The 19,760-nt window shown below is 31.4% G+C and overlaps 1 protein-coding gene across 1 annotated transcript; it reads right to left on the reverse strand.

Annotated features, from left to right (window-relative positions):
• Positions 1 to 6,918: 6,918 nt before the first annotated feature.
• Positions 6,919 to 7,816, reverse strand: LOC132739043 (uncharacterized). Its single transcript, XM_060726692.1, has 2 exons — positions 7,646 to 7,816; positions 6,919 to 7,194 (listed from the first exon to the last, which is right to left on the reverse strand). Exons 1-2 carry the CDS (start codon positions 7,814 to 7,816, stop codon positions 6,943 to 6,945), a joined length of 423 nt encoding a protein of 140 aa, XP_060582675.1. The 3' UTR covers positions 6,919 to 6,942.
• Between the last annotated feature and the right edge of the window lie 11,944 nt (positions 7,817 to 19,760).

The raw sequence follows: 19,760 nt of genomic DNA on the forward strand, positions 1-19,760 counted from the left end.
TTATTTAATTATTTTATTTAATACTTTTGTGAAATCTTTGTTAAGGAATGATTTTGTACAATTATATATAAGAGTAGAGAATTGACAAAAAATGATAATATTTAATAAAATAAGGTATTAATTAACATGATATTTAATATAATAAGTATTTTCTCTAAACCAGCAGTTCCTGGTGATCATACGTGTGATGTTATAGTAGTCTTTTCTTCAAATAATCACAATATATTACTAAAAGGATAACTAGCACTTGACAAAACATATTCTAAAAGAGGGAACCTCGAAATGTATCCAAAGAAAGCGAGAGTTGCTCTTCTTCCCTTTATTAATTATATTACGAGACATTCGTCTATATCTACAGATCAATAAAAGTCTGAAAAATTGCTAGAACCCTGAAGCACCTTGATGCCTTTATTAACTATTTCTTTCTCTTTCTTTTTTTTTCAGTAGTTCAACCGTACAGATAAAGTTACCAGCATATGTTTGACAGTTTAATCTTTTGCTATAGCCGATGATATGGCAATTATTGGCCATTCTGTTGAAGATTTGCAGGCCAGTTTAGACAAATTATACGAGTACTGCCAGTACTGGGGCCTACAAGTCAACACATCTAAGACCAAGATAGTGGTGTTTCGTCGTAGGGGTGAGCTAAAATGTAATGAGCGCTGGCATTTCAATAATGTGCCTCTAGAAATAGTTAATGACTTCAACTACCTAGGGGTGGTGTTTAATTATACCGGCTCATTCGTATTAAATAACCAGTACATAGTCGGAAAGGCCTTTAAAGCCTCAAATATACTGCTAAATAATATAAAACAATATGAACTTAGCCCTTCGATATCGCTTCAATTGTTTAATGCTTTTGTGGGATCTATCTTAAACTATGCCTGCCTGGTTTGGGGCTTCACTAAGTCCAAAGAGTTAGAACGTGTACATCTCAAATACTGTAAAACGATTTTGGGCGTTAAATTAAGTACAAGTAACGTATCGGTCTACGGGGAATTAGGGAGGTATCCGTTATTTATCATTAGGTACACACATATAATAAAGTATTGGTTTAAATTACTGAATACGGATAACATTATATTAAAATGCATTTACGAAAATGCCCGTGACAAATGTGAAAATGGCACAAATAACTGGCCATGTAAAATTAAAAAACTGCTTGCGGTACTTGGTGTTGCCGAAATATGGAATTTTCCCGATAGTGTATTGTTAAAACAGTTCTTACCTGTTTTTAAACAAAGACTTATCGATTGTTATTTACAAGAATGGCGTGCAGATGTATCTAGTAATGGTGTGCTCAGTCATCTATATTCATATGTAAAAGATCAGTTCTGTTATGAATTATATTTAGATAAGATTAATTGTAAATCTTTTAGAAGCGCTCTCACACGCCTTCGAGTGTCCTCTCACAGACTTAGAATTGAGTCCGGAAGGTATGGTCGAGGCCGTGTAGAACGCCACGAAAGAACTTGTCAATTCTGTGATACTAACGAAATCGAAGACGAATATCATTTTGTTTTAAAATGCAGTGCTTATGATAATCTACGTAGTCAATATATTAAGCGATATTTTTACATTAGGCCTAGTATGGCCAAATTTATAGAACTACTTCAATCTAAAAGTCATAAAGTACTTACAAACTTATGTTATTATTTAAAAAAGGCAAACATCAAACGAAATGATTACTTCAGAAATCTTCAATAGTATTATGATGCAGTTTTGATTATATATACCTTGATGTTTTTTCAGTATATTATTATATAAATAATTTATCAAACAAATTCGATTAAAAGCGAAGTTATAGTTTGTTCTCCGCTTAAATTTAGTACTCTTCATTATTCATTTACAGAAGTAATTTAAAGAAATGGATATATAATTGATTAATGGAGTTTTGTCAGTGTATGTAATGTATCACATTGTATGTATTAAATATCCCATTGCTCAGTATTGTATTGATTTGGTTTTTTTATGTGTAATTGTAAAATATGTGACCTATAATTATATTTAAAAATGCTTGTATTAACGATGTACCTATGTGTGTACAAGTTATGAAATAAACTCTGTTCTCTGCTATAAAAGAAATATTTTAAATGTACGCAATATTGATTTAACTTTAAAATAGAAATGTCACGTTACTCAATAATTGAATAGCCTTCATTCACACCTGAAAGACAAAAAGTTAATTTACCTGTCACTGGCTGTCATATATAGCAATCGCTGTCTTTTTTGTTTCATCGAGCCACGCGTCCTTTCAGTTTAATCAATATTGAATAACTAATTGGATATTTAATGATGTAACGCTAAACCATTTCGCAACGGTGTATAACTGTCATGTTTGTCACGTCAAGTATAAAGACACAAGTATACCAATTCCATAACAAAATACAAGACAGTTGTAATCATATTTTACAGTGAAAGATCAAAATGCATGTCACGCAGTGAATACCGGATGTCAGATTTAATGACTGGTGAAGACGCTGATAATAACGAGTGGTTTTGTAATGTTGATTTTCAACTTATACTTACTGCAAACAATGTTTTGTCTTGCATATTTATTTTTGTTTATTTCTGTTTTGTTGTTTTTGTTGTTTTTAGTTTGGTATTGCTTTCTTGTACAGGCGTACGGCTAAAATAAAAATGCTGTACAAAGTCAGGATATGTATGAAACAATATTTTTCGTTTCTAGACTTACTAGTAATTGTTTAATCGGTGTCTTAAATTTAAGTTCTCAGTTTACAGCCTTAACTCAGTTTGATTAATCATGATAAACACTTGTAATCCGAATAATCTGTAATATAAATATTATTTTTTCTATTGTTTTAGAAGAAGATTAAATCTACTTGGTTTAAGTAAGGTCATTTCACTTACAGTTAACCTTTCCTGCTGGAATTGCTGACACGGTAATTTATAAGCCTTTGTCATAGGTAAAGAGTCATTTAAGCACTTGATGTCATGTTTAAAGACATATTGAAGCACTATTTTTACAAGATAGAGATGAGTGGGGGAAAAATGAATTAAAGGAAGAGTGTAAATACATGTACATAAAAAGCTGTTGTTTCATAATTTGGGGACCTTTCTGTTGTAAATTTGTAAGAGTTTAATTGTATACATATACATGCACCGTGCGTTAACTGGGCTGCAGGTATCAGTTACCCGCACTCCAGAGCATGCCCATTGATTGGCTCATTTTTGCTTGGGTTTACTTATTTTGACAGCAGAGAAAAAGAAAGCGAAAGAAATATCATATTCAGATGCTCGTTCATTGCTTACTTTTTCTGGGGTTTCATACTGTGACAACAGGGAACGTGTTTTTATGTTTGAGTTGGGTATAAAAGAGAAAGAACTTCAAAACTACGCCCCGTACAAATCATCAGATAGTCTCATGTATCGATGCTCTTTCTATTGCTTGTCCTGTTATTGCGTCTTTTTAAGAATGTCGTTCGCTGTGTTCGTGAGTTTGACCTGAAGAAAATGTGTAAAGGCAACTCATTAATGCGGAGCTACATAACCATTAATCTCAAAATAAATCGACACAAAATTGCAAAATTACATCGCTGTTTTGTTCTCACATGCTTATAAATGCCGTGTCACGTCGCATTGTCGCAATGTTATTTTGCATTGTCATTATGTACTTTGAATTTTCACTTTTTCATTTCGCGTTGTCTCTATGATATTTTGCGCGGTCACTTTGCATTGGCGCATGTCGTTCTGCGTTGTTGCATTGTCACATTGCATTGTGACAATGACAATTTTTTTATTGCTGATTAGTAGTTTCGCAATGTATAATTGTCATACTAATATCACTTATCACGTCGTCATATTGTAGTAAAATAGATAAATACAGAATCCCTAAAGAAAGCGCAACACGACAAAATTGAAAATGTTGCAGGCTCGGTATGATTGAGCCTATTCATGGACGGTACTGGAAAGTGCAAGTTACCGTCCACGCCCCCTAGCACCGGCTTAAGCAGAATTCAACATTTAAACATGAAATAGTAAAATGTTGAATTTAGAAACATCCGCAGATGTGTTCATACGGCGGTTATCATGGAACCTTCAATGTGACACTTCCGTGCCATTCCATGAAAAGCGGCGTATGGTCCCCAAGTAATAAAAAGCGTGTGCCCTAAACGAGAAAACAATGGGCGGAACTAATTAAAATGGAATTTTTAAAGGGGATCAGAGGTTATGAAGCCTGAATATCACAGATAAGACGTCAAAAGACAAATTTAAAAAGCAGGCAACATACCCTAAGGGTGATTCAACATTATTCAAGTAGGAATATATGAACCACCCAACTAGAAAATGCCGAAAAGTTGAAATTAAAAATACCACAAGCACAACAATAATGTCGTGCTGAACGATCTTCAAGGATCGAAAATATAACATCATTGATAAAATGTACGGGGAGACTTTTTACAGCCGTCACACGGCACAAATAACACGGATGTGATCATAAAATAGATAAATACAGAATCCCTAAAGAAAGCCCAGCAGTCGACCTCTCAGAACCATTGACGATTAGCAAATCCGGCAAATAAAGATACTTTACATTTCAAACGTTTAGTCAAGTTGAGAAAATGTTACTTATGATACTGCCTTTCGGTATATAAATCCAAGAACCTTGGATATAAATGTGATATACTGTAAAATCTTAATTCAAACTAAAATGTATTGTGACGAGTATTTACTACTTGATTTATTATTTGTTTTGCATTACTATGTCCTCATCTAACTGACCAATGAAAAAGGGAAAAGAATAAAATACATAATAATGTCACATGTGTACAGTATTTGAATATTCTAGCGAGTGGCATATATCCTTTAGAAAGGGCCACGCATTTTGGTTGTTGTTTTTTTTCTAGCATATGTGTCATTTTACAGCAAATAATTTTTGTCGGTCTTGTGTCGTCTTATATATTGACAGCTCAACTTTATTTATGTTATGCCATTTTTTATATGCTTGACTATATGAAAGCATTTGTATTAATGTTAATCATTTTTATTGCGTTTTGTTCTTGCTTTTTTATAGAGATGTATATCTTTACTACAATATCCTATAACAAAACGCTAAGAAATATTCGAATGAATAATATGGCATCGCATGCATAAGTTTTACAATATAAAATAGACAATAAATATGCTTACCCAATGGTTGTTTTTTTCTCCTTTTCTTACTAATATGAAAGAAGACAAAGCCTATGAACGGGGAAGTCAGGTAAAAACATCGTTCATTTTTATTTTACGTCTTCAGTTTTAAAGGTGTCATTCCGTATTTCATGCACATTTAATCGCAACACCTCCGCTATTATTATTAGGCCGAAATGTGGCAATTGTTCTGTTATCATTGAGTTGCATTAAAAATGCACCGCTCAACTGGAAATGGTACTGAAAATTCCATTGATAGGTATAGAATTCTACATATTCTTAATTTTTTTTATTTAATTACTTTTTGAATATACACGTGTAGTCTATAGCCGGGCAAACCAAAGCCCGAGCCCGCTTCACGGACCCAGCCGTTGAATTCAAATAATATATAACTATCAACCCATGACCGGCTGGGACAGGAAATAATAAGTTTCGTTAGAATAAACCGGAAATGATTAGATTTTCTTGCAGAAAACGAAAGGAATTAATTGTGCTAGCAGAAATCGGAAACGGGTAAATACAAATACATACAAAATTTCAGCATGCACATGTGGATAAGAAAAGCATTTTCAAAGTACAAAATTGGAACTCATGGAAAATAATGTTGACTGGGTGGTTAAGGTTTTGCTTCCCAGTCCGGAGATTGTCGGCTTGAGCATGTTTCCTTGTAAACTTACATTAAATGTATATTTATCATTATTTCATCTTAACTTAAATACAAGGGCTTAGTGTAATTGCGTGAACATTTTGCCTTATCTATGTCTTTAGCGAATTCAAATTAATTTAAATAAGAATATCAGAATTTATATTGAATCAGTTATGATCTTAGTCAATATTCAAGGGGAAAGGTTTGCTAGTTGTTAAGGTGTCTGCCTCCCAACCACGACCATTTTTTTTAAATGATACCACACTGGTTGGTTCCAGCAAGAGGACTGTAAACTGAATAATATAAGTTGCAAGAAGTTGCTTCTCAATAAAGCTTAAATAAATGTCACCAAGTCTTATATTCATAATATATTGGTGTTGGTTTTTGTTGTTGTTATCCTGATGTTTATTGAAAGTTATAGTAAAGAATATTACGACGGCATTTGCTGACACGATGATATTCCCGTGATAAAGTAAACAAACGATAAAAATGCAAGTATTGTATGGCAATATTGATTTGAGACTTTTAAATAGGCAATGGCCTTTTGTCGGTAATTATCGGATTTCGAAGTACATTTTAAGGATTTTAAAGTATGGAATAATGATAAACATGGTTTATGTATAACTCGCTGTTACTTACTCAACACATGTCTTACTAGTCTCAGTGACGAAGAGTTAAGTTTTTCACTTTGAAATTTCAAATTATGAAGAACCATTATCTTTAATATTTTTGCGAAACTTGAAAATGTATCTGCGAAAGACATTCGTCCTTGTAAACGGAAACTAACGAAAATACTTCCGAAAATTAGTTACTTTCAGGTCAATATTGCCAATCAACAATTTGATATCCTATAATTCAGTATATATTCCCCAATTGAATTAAAATGTATAAATGAAGCCATTAGTATAACGGGGTTCCTTTCATTGTCCACAAAACAAATTACTTAATAACTATTTTTGACATTAGTTCTATAACAATTGAACAATAAGCTCGTAAATATTCACATATGATATGCATGCACGAGCGTATATATGTCATAACTGATCACAATACTCTCAGAAACAATGTTCTCATGCTAAAAAGAAACAAATCACACACAAAAATTATTTCAAAAGATGGCATTCATTAACTCGAATGAATCAGAGTTATGATTCTAACAAAATAAGCTGCGATCTGTTATCAATGATATTCAACTTTGATGTGACATATTTGTCTTCATCTAGACGAACATAACGGCCTGATGCTTTGGTCTGTATCCTGCAGGTATCTTCTGTTACCATGGTAACTATGTAACGCATGTTGTCGTCATCAACGATATCTCGACCATGTAATGACGTGTACGGTGCACCCTGAACGTTGTAGCCGTCGTACATATAAAATGCCGGTCTTGCAAGAGACTAAAAGCATAAAAATGAATAATTATAATAATGCTGAACAAGTTAAATTATCCCTTTTAGGGAAAGTTAAAATATAGTTATAATGGCACGCAGTACGTATTTAAATGGACAGATATTTAAATGATTAATAGTAATAATATTTATAACAATAATTATAATGATGATGTTGATGATGGTGGTGGTGGTGATGATGATGATGCTGCTGCTGCTGATGATGATGATAATTGATGATGATGATGATGATGATGATGATGATAAAATGACGTAAATGAAATAGAAAAATAATAGTTTTTCTACAAATATTATTATTATTATTATTATTATTATTATTATTATTATTATTATTATTATCATTAAAATTAAATCTATAAATAAACTTTTAAATTAACTGCATTTGATACAACAACCTCTATAATAACTATAAGTAACCTCGTAAAAACTATAAACTAACCTCTATTTTATATGAGCCATCAAGTTGTTTGTGGAAGATGAATCTTACAAAGGAATCATCCGGTTGGGCTAGTGATGAAACAATCCTAGCGCTACCTGCACCATTATAATGCCAAAACTCATTATTTTCTTTGGCATAAATCTTGAAAGTTTTTCCATCAAGCACTGGCATAACTGAAAATTGATCAATGATATGGTACAACATAAGGCGACATTTAAGAAAACGAATATTTGAAAAGATTTGTTCTATAATGGATCAATGATATAGAAAAACATAAGGCAACATTCAAGAAAAACGACTATTTGAAAAGATTTGTTCTATAATGGAAAGTATGTTATACAATAAATAAAAATGTCGACTGTTATAAGTATCGGACATGGAATGATGTATGTATGTATGTTTGTATGTATGTATGTATGTATGTATGTATGTATGTATGTATGTATGTATGTATGTATGTATGTATGTATGTATGTATGTATGTATGTATGTATGTATGTATGTATGTATGTATGTATGTATGTATGTATGTATGTATGTATGTATGTATGTATGTATGTATGTATGTATGTATGTATGTATGTATGTATGTATGTATGTATGTATCCATTTAAACGTCAATTTTGTCAAAGACCCAGTATGTACAAATTTACAGAAATGCTTAAGTCAAACAACGAATCAGTTCTAAACAATCTTAGCAAATTTATTTATTTAGCCAATATGAAAAGAAATGATTTATTTAATTCATATCATAGACTTTAAGACTATAACAATGTTCATTATATTCACCGTATGACACTTTATATAACAATTAAAGTATATGAAACGAGTTAGTTACGAGGATATAACACTGGCTTGGGCAACATCAAGGGGTGTTTCTGCTAAAAAATGTCAAGGCCGTTAGCCCGAGACAATTATTTTGCAGAAACATCCCGAGATGTCGCCCGGCCAGTGTTATACCTCCGTAACTAACGAGCTTCATATACTTTAACGGTTTTATCGCAAAAAAAAACAACAACAACAAGCAAAAAAATATGCATAATTGTTCCCTTTCACTTGATTACCTTACTTCCAGTTAATATGAACCTATACCAGCTAATGATGTCGTAAGCTACCTTCCAGCTATATATAATAACGTCCAATGAAAGAGACGGATTGTAAACGGATAGCATGTTGATTCAAAATTTAAGAGCTTTTTCAGTGGTAATAATTCATTAGATGTACCTTGAGTACTAATTTTCTTTCCTTCTGATTTTTATATTTCTTTCATTTATATATTTATATATTTTTTATTAATTTATTTATTTATTTACTACTTGGGAATGTTCGTTACCGCTGAAACCGTGAAATAACTATACCGATATATCCATGGTGCGAAAAAAACTAAACTGCTATATAGCAGTTTTTTTCCTATATGGTTCAATGAAAAAAAAGAACTGTACTGCTACATTTGTATATATCAATACAGTTTTCAAATGCTCATTGAAATTGTACTGAGTAAAATGGGTCAGTAAGAACAAATGATCCAAACAAAGCGATAATAGTGAAAATTTGCTGTTATTCAATATCTCGTTCATATTTATTAGAGCTTATTCTCCATATTGTATAAACTGAAACATTAATTATTCTCATTCATTTGAATACCAACCGTGACAAAATGTTTTATATGTATAACTAGTTCATGTATAACGAGATACATGTAAATTTATAAGTTAGATAAAATTTTCTGTTTCTTCATATAATATCAATGATTGAAGATGAGTGGAACTTTTTACACATTTTTCACTCTGATTACACACATTTAACAGTTTTAGTAATGCAGACCTTTTTACACGTAATTTGCAATCAATCACCAATTTTAGAAATGTAGAACTTTTACAAGTAATTGCAACTATTCATCAATCTAAGGACTGTAGAACCTTTTACAACTGATGATTCAACAATTTTGAAAATGTAGAACATTTTAGACGAAATTGCAATGATATAACAATTTTAAAATGTAAATTTTTTAAACGTTATTACAATCATCGAACAGTTTTGAAAATATAGAACTTTTCCGACGTAAATGCAATGATATATTAATATCAAAAATGTGAAACTGTTTTGACGTAATTGCAATAATATAAAGAAATTGCAAATGTAAAATGTTTTAGAGGTAAATGCAATGCTATAACAATTTTAAAAATGTAGAACTTTTAGACATAATTGATATAACAATTTTAGGAAATTTTAATTAAATATAAAACTTTTGCCACATAAATATATTCAACATACAAGTTTAGAAGTGGTCAACGTTTAAATTATGGTTGAAAAGTGTATTCTAAGCCGTTTCGACCGCCTTTTTGACACAAACAATTAACAAAGTGTACAAACTTGTTTGAAAAATTTTAATGATTCTATAAGGTGATCTTTTGCACTATATATATAAAACAATAACATCAAATAAAGTTTCAACATTTGAAGAATACTTATGGATAAAGAAGTTAGGCTTACCATGTAGATTTTATTATTTATTTAATTATTTATTTTATTTAATACATGTATATTAATTTATTTATTTATTTATTTATTTATTTATTTATTTTATTTATTTATTTATTTATTTATTTATTTATTTATTTATTTTTTTAATTAATTATTTATTTTAATATATTTTTAAATGAAAAGCTATCGTTAAAGCTACATGCCTCCAGATAAAGTTAAACTTGAGAAAAAAGTACTAAGATGTTAGGAAAAGTAAAAAGATCAAAGATTCAAGTAATATTTTACATATTTTGTGCGATTAATTACTAATTTTCCAGTATTTACAACTATATTTCTACTGCATTACTAACACAGTAGAGGCTATTTATGCATATTTTGACCACTTTTTGGTAATTTACGTGGTTCGTAAGTGCCATTGATGATGTGTAAATTGCTTCCTTTTGGTAACTTCACAATATTACGCATTCAAATACATTTTTCATGAAAATTAGCACGAATCTGGAGGCGTGCTGCTTAAATGGCATTGTTTCTTGTTGTTACTGGTTAATAAATAGTATCCTTATCCGGCTTAGACATAACACCAAATTGGGTTAGAAATTATGAAATATTTAAACTATGGTAACCACAGAAGAAGATTTTATTTTTGATGTTGTGTCTTGTTTTGTTACATGATATGCTCTCATATTCTCCCTAGTCACGTGGATTTAACCGCGGATTTATATTACATATAAATATATATAAATCCGTGGTTTAACTGAGTGTATAGAATTGTCTCGTTGATAAAGATCTCAGTCAAAGATCTCAGGCATTTGATTGGTAAAAAAAACAGCATCGAATTTATATTGACCAATTAATAAAACTCATGAGATTTGAGACTGATATCAGAAGAAGAAAAAAATTTATCATCTCCAGGTCAGGCAATTCAAAGCTGAGGTTTTTTGATCGGTCAGACACTGAATGTCCACTGACCAATGAAAATCCTGAGATTTGAGACTGATCTCGGAAAGAAGTTTTGTAAAGGTGAGGTCAGTTGATAGAATTCTTTGACATTTAAACATATGCTTTTGTAGTTAAAATATAATTATGCATAATTATCTGATAGTGTTTTGTAATAACTGACCATCGTACTGAGTACCTGTTCTCTTTTTATCTATTTATTTTATTTTTTTATTCATATATTTATTTATTTTTCATTTTTATTTTATTTCATTTTTTTGTGAAAATAAATTATTTAAAAATCAAATCTATATGGTGAAAAGTCTAGTAAAAAGATTCTAACACATACCTTTTTGTGTAAGATAAAACAATGTCCCTGTCTGATTTTGTAAAGCATCGTGCCCGCTACAAAGTGTACACGTTGAGGTGTGTGGGCCGTAAAACAGACTCGTACACTGAAAATTGTAACGGCATAGGTGGGCGCAATAGATCGCACTTCCGGCGTAGACTTCAAGATGTTTTTCAGAACCAACGCATATCTTATCATTAAAACTTGAATTACTGTAGAATGTCAAGGTTTCTACAGAACAAACGACTCTTCCGAACTCGCTTGTGAATAAAAAATGATATAAGTATCGTGAGGAAACACTTGACGCTTAACATACTGTATTCGGATGTGAAGAAATTCGCTTTGAAGATTCTTTTATGAACAATTAAGTACAATGAGAAAAATCTATTTTCAATATCTTTTTCTTCTTTACGTTTTTATAATAGTTTGTTTAAAAAGAACAAGCAAGTGCTAAACTACGAAAACAGCGATTAACAACCAAAGGCGAAGTTCACCGAAATAAGTCTTATTTATAGTGTATGGAACCGGTGTCCTTGATTGAAATATCAAATATTTATAATTCCTACGTTTCAATACTTTCTTATTATTAATATATAAGAATATATAGAGCACAAATACGTAATTTAAAGGCATAGGCTAGTTTTCAAAATTAACTGTTTTATATTATGTAATTTATGCTTGGCCTAAAATATGATAACAGAAACACTTTAAGCGAAACAATTGAGGAAAACCGAAGCCGGTATTTTTTGTTATCTGCCCCTGAAGTTATTTGATTTTATGGGGAAAATACTTAACATTCAAGGTAACCAGGTTGTCCTGCTTTTTAAATATAACTGACTTACATCATTCAAGTTGTTATTCAAAATTTCAAGAATTAGTAAATACTTTGTTTCCCTTTTTTGTCTTTCCCAGCGTTTTGTACCCGTTCGGCCGTAAAAAAATAACACGACAGCAAGACGCTATTCTGTCTTTATTTAGACGATAGTCACGCGCTTACGACGCTCGTCCCGCACCAGTGGCAAGTTAGCACACGATTATTTGTTTCAGGGATATCTTACTTGGTCATGTTACACGCTTCTCGAGCGTTAGACACGCGCTAGTTATGCGTAAGTCATACGCTTAAGCACGCGGCAGATGTGTCAACCTCGTTCTATAACCCTCAAAACTTGAAGAATTGAAACGTTCAGAGAGAGCGTTGACCAGAACGTCATGGTGTGACGGGCCCTTTAGCATATTCTAAAATCGTGTAAAGTTAAGATAGTCTATGTCCTAGTGGTTAATGTTATTGACTTCAAATCACATTTCCCACATCGCTGTGGGTTCGAATCCAGCAAGGGTCGTGGATTCCTTCATGTGAGGAAGCTACCCAGTTAGTTTAAATTTATGGAGCGTCGCTGATACACCTCAGATGCTCGTTTGTGCCTGAAAAGAAAATGCACGGAGATGCACCTGAGATTTTACTCTACCATTACAAAAGGAAAATCGCTATATATGCTGTTTACTTGTATGGTGAGTAAAAACCCGACCAAACAAACAAAATAGTTATCATCACTCTGTCTGTGACTATATAAAAAGTGAGGCATACGCCTTTAACTGACATATTATGTGAACGATTTATATAATTCATAATTAAATGTTGATTTTAAAAAAAAGTCTTAAACAAAGCTATTGAATTTGTGACAGAAATGTTTTAACAAAAATGGTGTTCAATTATTTACTCAATTAACAAAGTATTTTTGGTCGTTTGTTGATCTAAGAATCGATGCTTCAATATTCCCGTTTAAGGAACTCCGCTAAGGTCCAAAAACCTAAAAACATAAAATTTAAATTTCTTATATTCATCGCTTGGGACTCTTAAAACACGAAAAAAAAGTTTTGCAAAATAATGATATTATAATAAATGTATTGAAAGTTTATTTGTGTGTTATACTTCGCCGAAATTGAATTTTGAATCTTTTTTCAGTTAGGATTATTTCTCTGAAAAAAAAACAAGTGAGTGAATGATCTGAAATTTTGCCCCAAAATTATTTGACTCGACCTAAATCACATGGAACATTTATCTCGAAGTCACATCATGAAAATAAATAGTTCAGTGGAGTTCCTGAAAAATATTAATAAAAAGTTAGTTTTAGTTCAAAATATAAAGATAATTATGACAAACACACATGATACATTCCCTACATATAGACGAGGGTTGACTATAAACCGCGACATGTTATACAATGTCGACATAAAACCTCGCGGATTAAAAAGTTACCCTCGACATTTTATAAACTGGCGGTAAAAAGTTACCCTCGACATTTTATAAACTGGCGGTAAAAAGTTACCCTCGACATTTTATAAACTGGCGGTTAAAACGTACCCTCGACATTTTATAAACTGGCGGTAAAATTTCCGGGGGCTTTTAAATGTAAGCTACCGGCTTCCATACCAAAATAGCTGAAAACAATCGTTCAAAATATTGCATAGATCAAGCGACGCGCTTGACAATAGGATAATTGTCAAAAAAAAATAATAAAAAAGAAATATTCTCAAAACTTAATTAAAAAATCGATACTGTGCTTAATATATTTGCTCGGCTAGAGTAAAAACCGTTGCAACGGCTTTCATGATTAAGTCGTCATTTTGCGCAATGACATAGTTATTTTGAGAAAACCGAGTATATTAATGACTGAAATTTAATTTTGCCCATAAGTCATTAGTCCAGAACCTCATGAAATTGTACACACGTCTCCGAGAAATATTCAGTTCTTTCATGACAAAATCTCATTAGAATTTCTTTTATACGAGTAACAATGTGTAAAAGGCGTGAGACTTACACGGCATTTGGTTGCTTTTGTTCACTTTTATTTTCCTCAATTCATGCCAATATAGTAATTATAGAAAACCGATAATGTGCTAAATAAATAGTTGTTTACTTAAATTATTCTTTTTAGGACGTGGGAGATTGTACATGTGGTAAATGTAAAAATAAACAAAGGTCATATTTTCACCTTAAAGGGACTCCACTGAGGTTTTTTGACATGATGTGACTGAAAATATTTTCTTCCAGATAAATTTACCATTTGATGAAGGTTTTGACAACTAATCTTTGTGCAAAATTTCAGATCAATCGCGTACTTTGTTTTTCCAAAATAATTATTTAAATTGTAAAAAAATGACTCAAAATGAAAAGTGTTTAAACGGTTCTCACTTAAATCGGGCTAAGAAAAGAATAAAAAATACGATTTTCAATTTATTTCAAAGTCTTTTTCATAACATTTGTTGCATATATTTCTGTTTAAAGTGCCCCAGCTCATTTATGTAAGGAATTTAAATGTTATGTTTTTAGACGTTCAGACCTCATTTGAGTCCCTTTAAATATACGTCTTCTTTTTTTGATCAACATTTTATGTCTGTAATCTATGCTTAAAGAGGATCAATCCGACCTTTAGGGCCCAAAATGTAGCCTTGTGCTTTCGAGTACGGAACCGAGACAAGTCTCAACTCATTAGTCAAATACTAGCTTATCAACGTATTTACAAAGCGCGGGATATAATTCATTAAATCATTAAAATTAATATGGTAACTGAATGCATAAAGCATATTCAAGTATGTTTTTTTTTTTCTTCTATTATTACTGAATTTGTCTTCACTGAGTAGTATGAAAATAAATATTTCACGAGTGGTGGGTGGTAACCATATTCTATTACAATGATATTTTTAAAACAGCAAATAAATATGACAATGTATTTATTTTATTTTATCTATTTATTTTATTTTATTTTATTTTATTAAATATATACTATGCTTATCCTTGCATATTTTTTTTATCACAGAAATTTATTAAAAGCTATGTAATTCTTACCAATTTCAATAAAAGAAAGAATAAATTATATATTGGAAGTTTCGTTACCTACTATATACAGGTCATATAGAGGAAAGTTAGTTAATTAAACTAACAGAAATGATAAACTATGCTGAAATTTATATTTGAAAATATTTATAATTGCTACACAGTCTATTTGTAAATGTAAAATAAACATGTTTAAACAAAGTAGATATGTTGTGTTTTTAAAATTCTAAACACTGTAGGTGATTACAATGTATTTTACATGACCTGTATATAGAAGGTAACGAAACTTCCAATATATAATTAATAATAAATGGGCTTTAATCTTATGCTATTCTTTAACCTTAATGTAAACAATACACCCACGAGGTAACTAAATACATTAAATGAATCAATGGTAAAATTGTATAAATTGTATAGATACATTTATTTGTTAACAGAGGCCCATTTAATATTTGCGAAAGTTTACTTACCAGAAATAACATAAAACAGACGGCCAACTGTTTGCTGTTCAAAGATCATGCATAAGTCGAACACGATGACGTTTACATTAATCGGTCGTACCATTTATTATTATATATTAGCAAGTTATTCCCTGCGGGGTGGAGCCCGCTTGGGTATTGGTAAGCGTTTAATTTCTGAGGCATGGAGGAGCACGTAATATGTTAACCGTACATGATTGGTTAATTGAAATTTTCGAAAACCTAGCAAACAATTTTGAAAAAAGAAATGAAATACCCTTAAATTATTATAACGTTCCCGCAGGAAACCATTTTAATTTGTTTGCACTTTGATAGCAATATAGAAGAATAAATGTTGGTGTTGACACGTAAATCCGAAAGAGTAGTGCTTAGAGAGTTCAAATTATGAAACTCTCAGGTTTTGAACATGTTCCGCGACTATGCACTTTTTTAGTATGATTTTTACTTTGAGATGATATTTTTATAGTGTGTCACGTAACTTTTCAACTTGTAATTTATTTAATGCTGTGCACAATGTATTGTGCTCATCCTTGCGCAAACTATTTTAATCACGGAAATTAAAGAAATTCATGAAATTCTTACTGAATATGATTAAATTGAATAAAATAATTAATAAACTAGGTATGGGAAGCTGCGTTCGCTATGGCGGGACAAATAAATTTGTTTCTTTCTTAATAGAAACTGCCAGTTTTTTTTAATGACACTATATATTCATAGTGTGACCACCTACAGTGTGTAGAATTTTAAACATAACATATCTACTTTGTGTGAAGTCAAAAGCTGTTTATTTTATATTTAAATAGAGACTGTGTACCAATTATCAATTGTTTCTAATATTTAAATTTGGACATAGTATATCTTTAAAGTTAGACTTATGACGACGGGTAAGCATATTTGAACACAGTGCCAGTATTGAACACAGGAGCAGTAGTCAAGTGGTAGGACGCGCGCTTAGGAATCAAGAAGTCCTGGGTTCGAACCCCATCGGGACACTGCTAATTTCCTTGAGCACGAAATTTACCTGCGATTGCTTCACTTCACCCAGGTGTAAATGGGTACCTGCGAGGGTGGTATAATTCCGTTGCACGAAAGTGTCGGCTGTACTAAGCGGAGTTAAAAGACTCCCAGGGAGATTGATAGATATATACCAGTATCCTGATGACCAGGGGTAATAGCTGTATAGTCGGTGAACGTGTGTAAGCATGAAACTTAGACTATAAAATGCAATTACATTATTACTTATTATCAATTGTATTATGTTTGAAACTCTGAATTCCATTCCATGCATGTTTCAAAATTTGGCTCAATATACATATATTTTGTCTTCCATTTATTGCTCATTTATCAACCCACTATGCTAACCCGCTGAACAGATAGAATAAAAAAAATGTTTAGCGGCATGCCTCCAGACGAGCGAATTTTTTTCAAAAAAAATCAAACTTGAGAAAAATGTATTCAGATTTTAAGGAAAGTAAAATTGTTCAAGATTCACATTATAATTTACATGTTATGTGCGACTAATAACTTATTTTGCAGTAATTTTGCACCATATTCTACTGCATTACTAACGGAGTATGGGGTTTTCATGCATATTTTGACCGCTTTATTGTAATTTCAGTGGATTGTAAGTACTGTTTTCAATATGTTAATTATTTTCTTCGTTCACATCACAATATTTTACCTTTAAAAACATTTTTAGAATTTTCATGAAAAATACCATGAATATGTAGGCATGCTGCTTTAAAGATATAGAATGCTTTTCTTTAGGAATTATCGACACCCCTTTTTGTCAATATGGATGTTAACAGATAATGAAAGGGAAAGTGCATTCGAGCTGTACCTTGTTTCTAAAACTATTACCAGATTCATTCAGTGAGGCCCGTCGTTAAGGCATATCGGGAACATGATCACTATCGTCCATATTTCTATCAAAAAAATGTCAAATGTTATAAAATCATGCTAGATGCCAAGCAGCTATACCAGTCTCCATCCAGACATACTGAACCTAAACATATCGTTTTGTAGAATATCAAACAGGTCAACGGGGACTACGATATATGCTAGCGAATCCTAGTACTATATGTATACACCACAAATATAAACATGAAAAAAGGAACGGTTTGATTTCTACCAAATGATAGCGTCATAATGTATACGAATCACCTCTATACCTGGTTTTAAGCATTATTTAATGTTCAAAACAGTTCCTCCATTGCATATTTTCATATTCTATTTTGGAATTTACTGTAAAAGTTAAAAGTTTCTGTAAACGACGTGTACTTATTATATTGTTTCATGTTTTTAAGGCCAATTTTCCTCATTTTTCTCGCGTGATTTTTCAAGTGCCGTATTTCCATTTTTTATAAAAGATTTGATATGTGAAGACATAAGAATACCATGTTTTTTAATGAAATTTACAAACATCACTGTCATTTTTTCTTTTCACATTCCATGGTAAAATATCCGACCCATCCTTCTCATTCAATTTTACAGTTTGTTCATCGACGGAAACTTAATTAACTATTCTTCATTCTTTTGTTGTATAAATAGTTTTGTATTGTTCGGATGCTTTAGGATTTTATTATTTCAATAAAGTATATAAACTGCACATTACATTTTGAAAAAAAAAGTTTCATGGGTTAAACAATAAACTCCAAATATTGTGGCTTTTAGGTGGATTTGGTAGACACCCTCTCTCTGTCTTAGAAATGTAAAGCTGCTTTACATTTCTACGAAACATTTTCAAAAAAAATTGATTTTCGATTTTGGACGCTGCTCATTAATTTTCATCATATCGATATACATTATCGTATTTTTGTGTCACTTTACACCTAAAGAGGAATGTTTTGAAGCATTTTAAAATTTGATTAAATATTTTTTTTAAAATGAGATCTTTTCGGTGGGTTATAAACAAAAAATTGTAGAATATTTAATAAATTTAATCCTCGTAAAGTTTTAATTACGCTTGAATCAAAGATTGTTATTTTTGTAACTACTTTTGTTAAATGAAATTACCAAAATGTCAATAAATAATGTCATTTTAGTTTCTGAATGCCTTTATATTTAAAGAGATGTCCTTTTATTTGACACAGTCGTTCTGATGTCTTATGTAGCATTCCTTTCAGTTTGTTTTTCAAAAACGGGAGCTATCTATTATCAAAGTATGTGACAATTATTGATCAGTAATCTCCCCTGTATTGCGCATAATGAATATCTAATTGTTACATTTCTATTGTTTTATAATCATCATTCCAAATACTTATGCAAAATGTGCCCATTTTAGACCAATCGTGAATCAACTTCAACGTTTGAAGGCCACGCTTCCTCATATTTGTCGCGTGATTTTTAAAATGTTGAATTTTCATTTTTAATATGACATTCGGTATTTGTAAAATGAATCCATCTAACATTATTCTGCACGTTCATGCCAACAAAATGCAATGACGCCATTGACGAAACTCCTTTGTTATACGGTGTTCTTTCTCCACTGTTAAAAGACACCATGTCCTTTCTGCAGAATTTAGAGCATTTTATAGATTAACGGTAGAAAGTAAATAATAATCATTGACAATCAAACTTGTAAAATATAATGCTTAGAGCAAATTTCAACTTTCATGAGTATGATGGCAACGTCACTTGCTAGATTTACGTTTCAAGTTTTATTTTCAACTAGGCCCGCGCGGGCATCAGTTTTCGAGTAGTTCAAAGGCTCGAAACTAGTACGGAGGCTTATAAGGGGCAACCATATATTCGGAATGGTTTTCTTAAAAGTAGAAACGTTACCTCTATTTTTAATTTCACGAAAAGAAAAAATGATTTTGGAATAACCGGCTAAACGGCGATTAAAATGCTTATTTTTGCACATTAATATACCCTGCAATATAAAACTTCATTAAACTTAAGTAAAGAGTTCTGATGGTATTTTAGCGTCTCTGTTGTTGTCGTCAGGGGCATATAACTCCTACGTGCCGCCGTATTCAGAATTATACTTGTAATCTCCCCTGGACTCTTTATTCATATCATTGGCTTATA

Source organism: Ruditapes philippinarum, unplaced genomic scaffold (assembly GCF_026571515.1).
Source record: "Ruditapes philippinarum isolate M1 unplaced genomic scaffold, ASM2657151v2 ctg1453_1_1_1_1, whole genome shotgun sequence".
NCBI classification, from domain to species: Eukaryota; Metazoa; Mollusca; class Bivalvia; order Venerida; family Veneridae; genus Ruditapes; species Ruditapes philippinarum.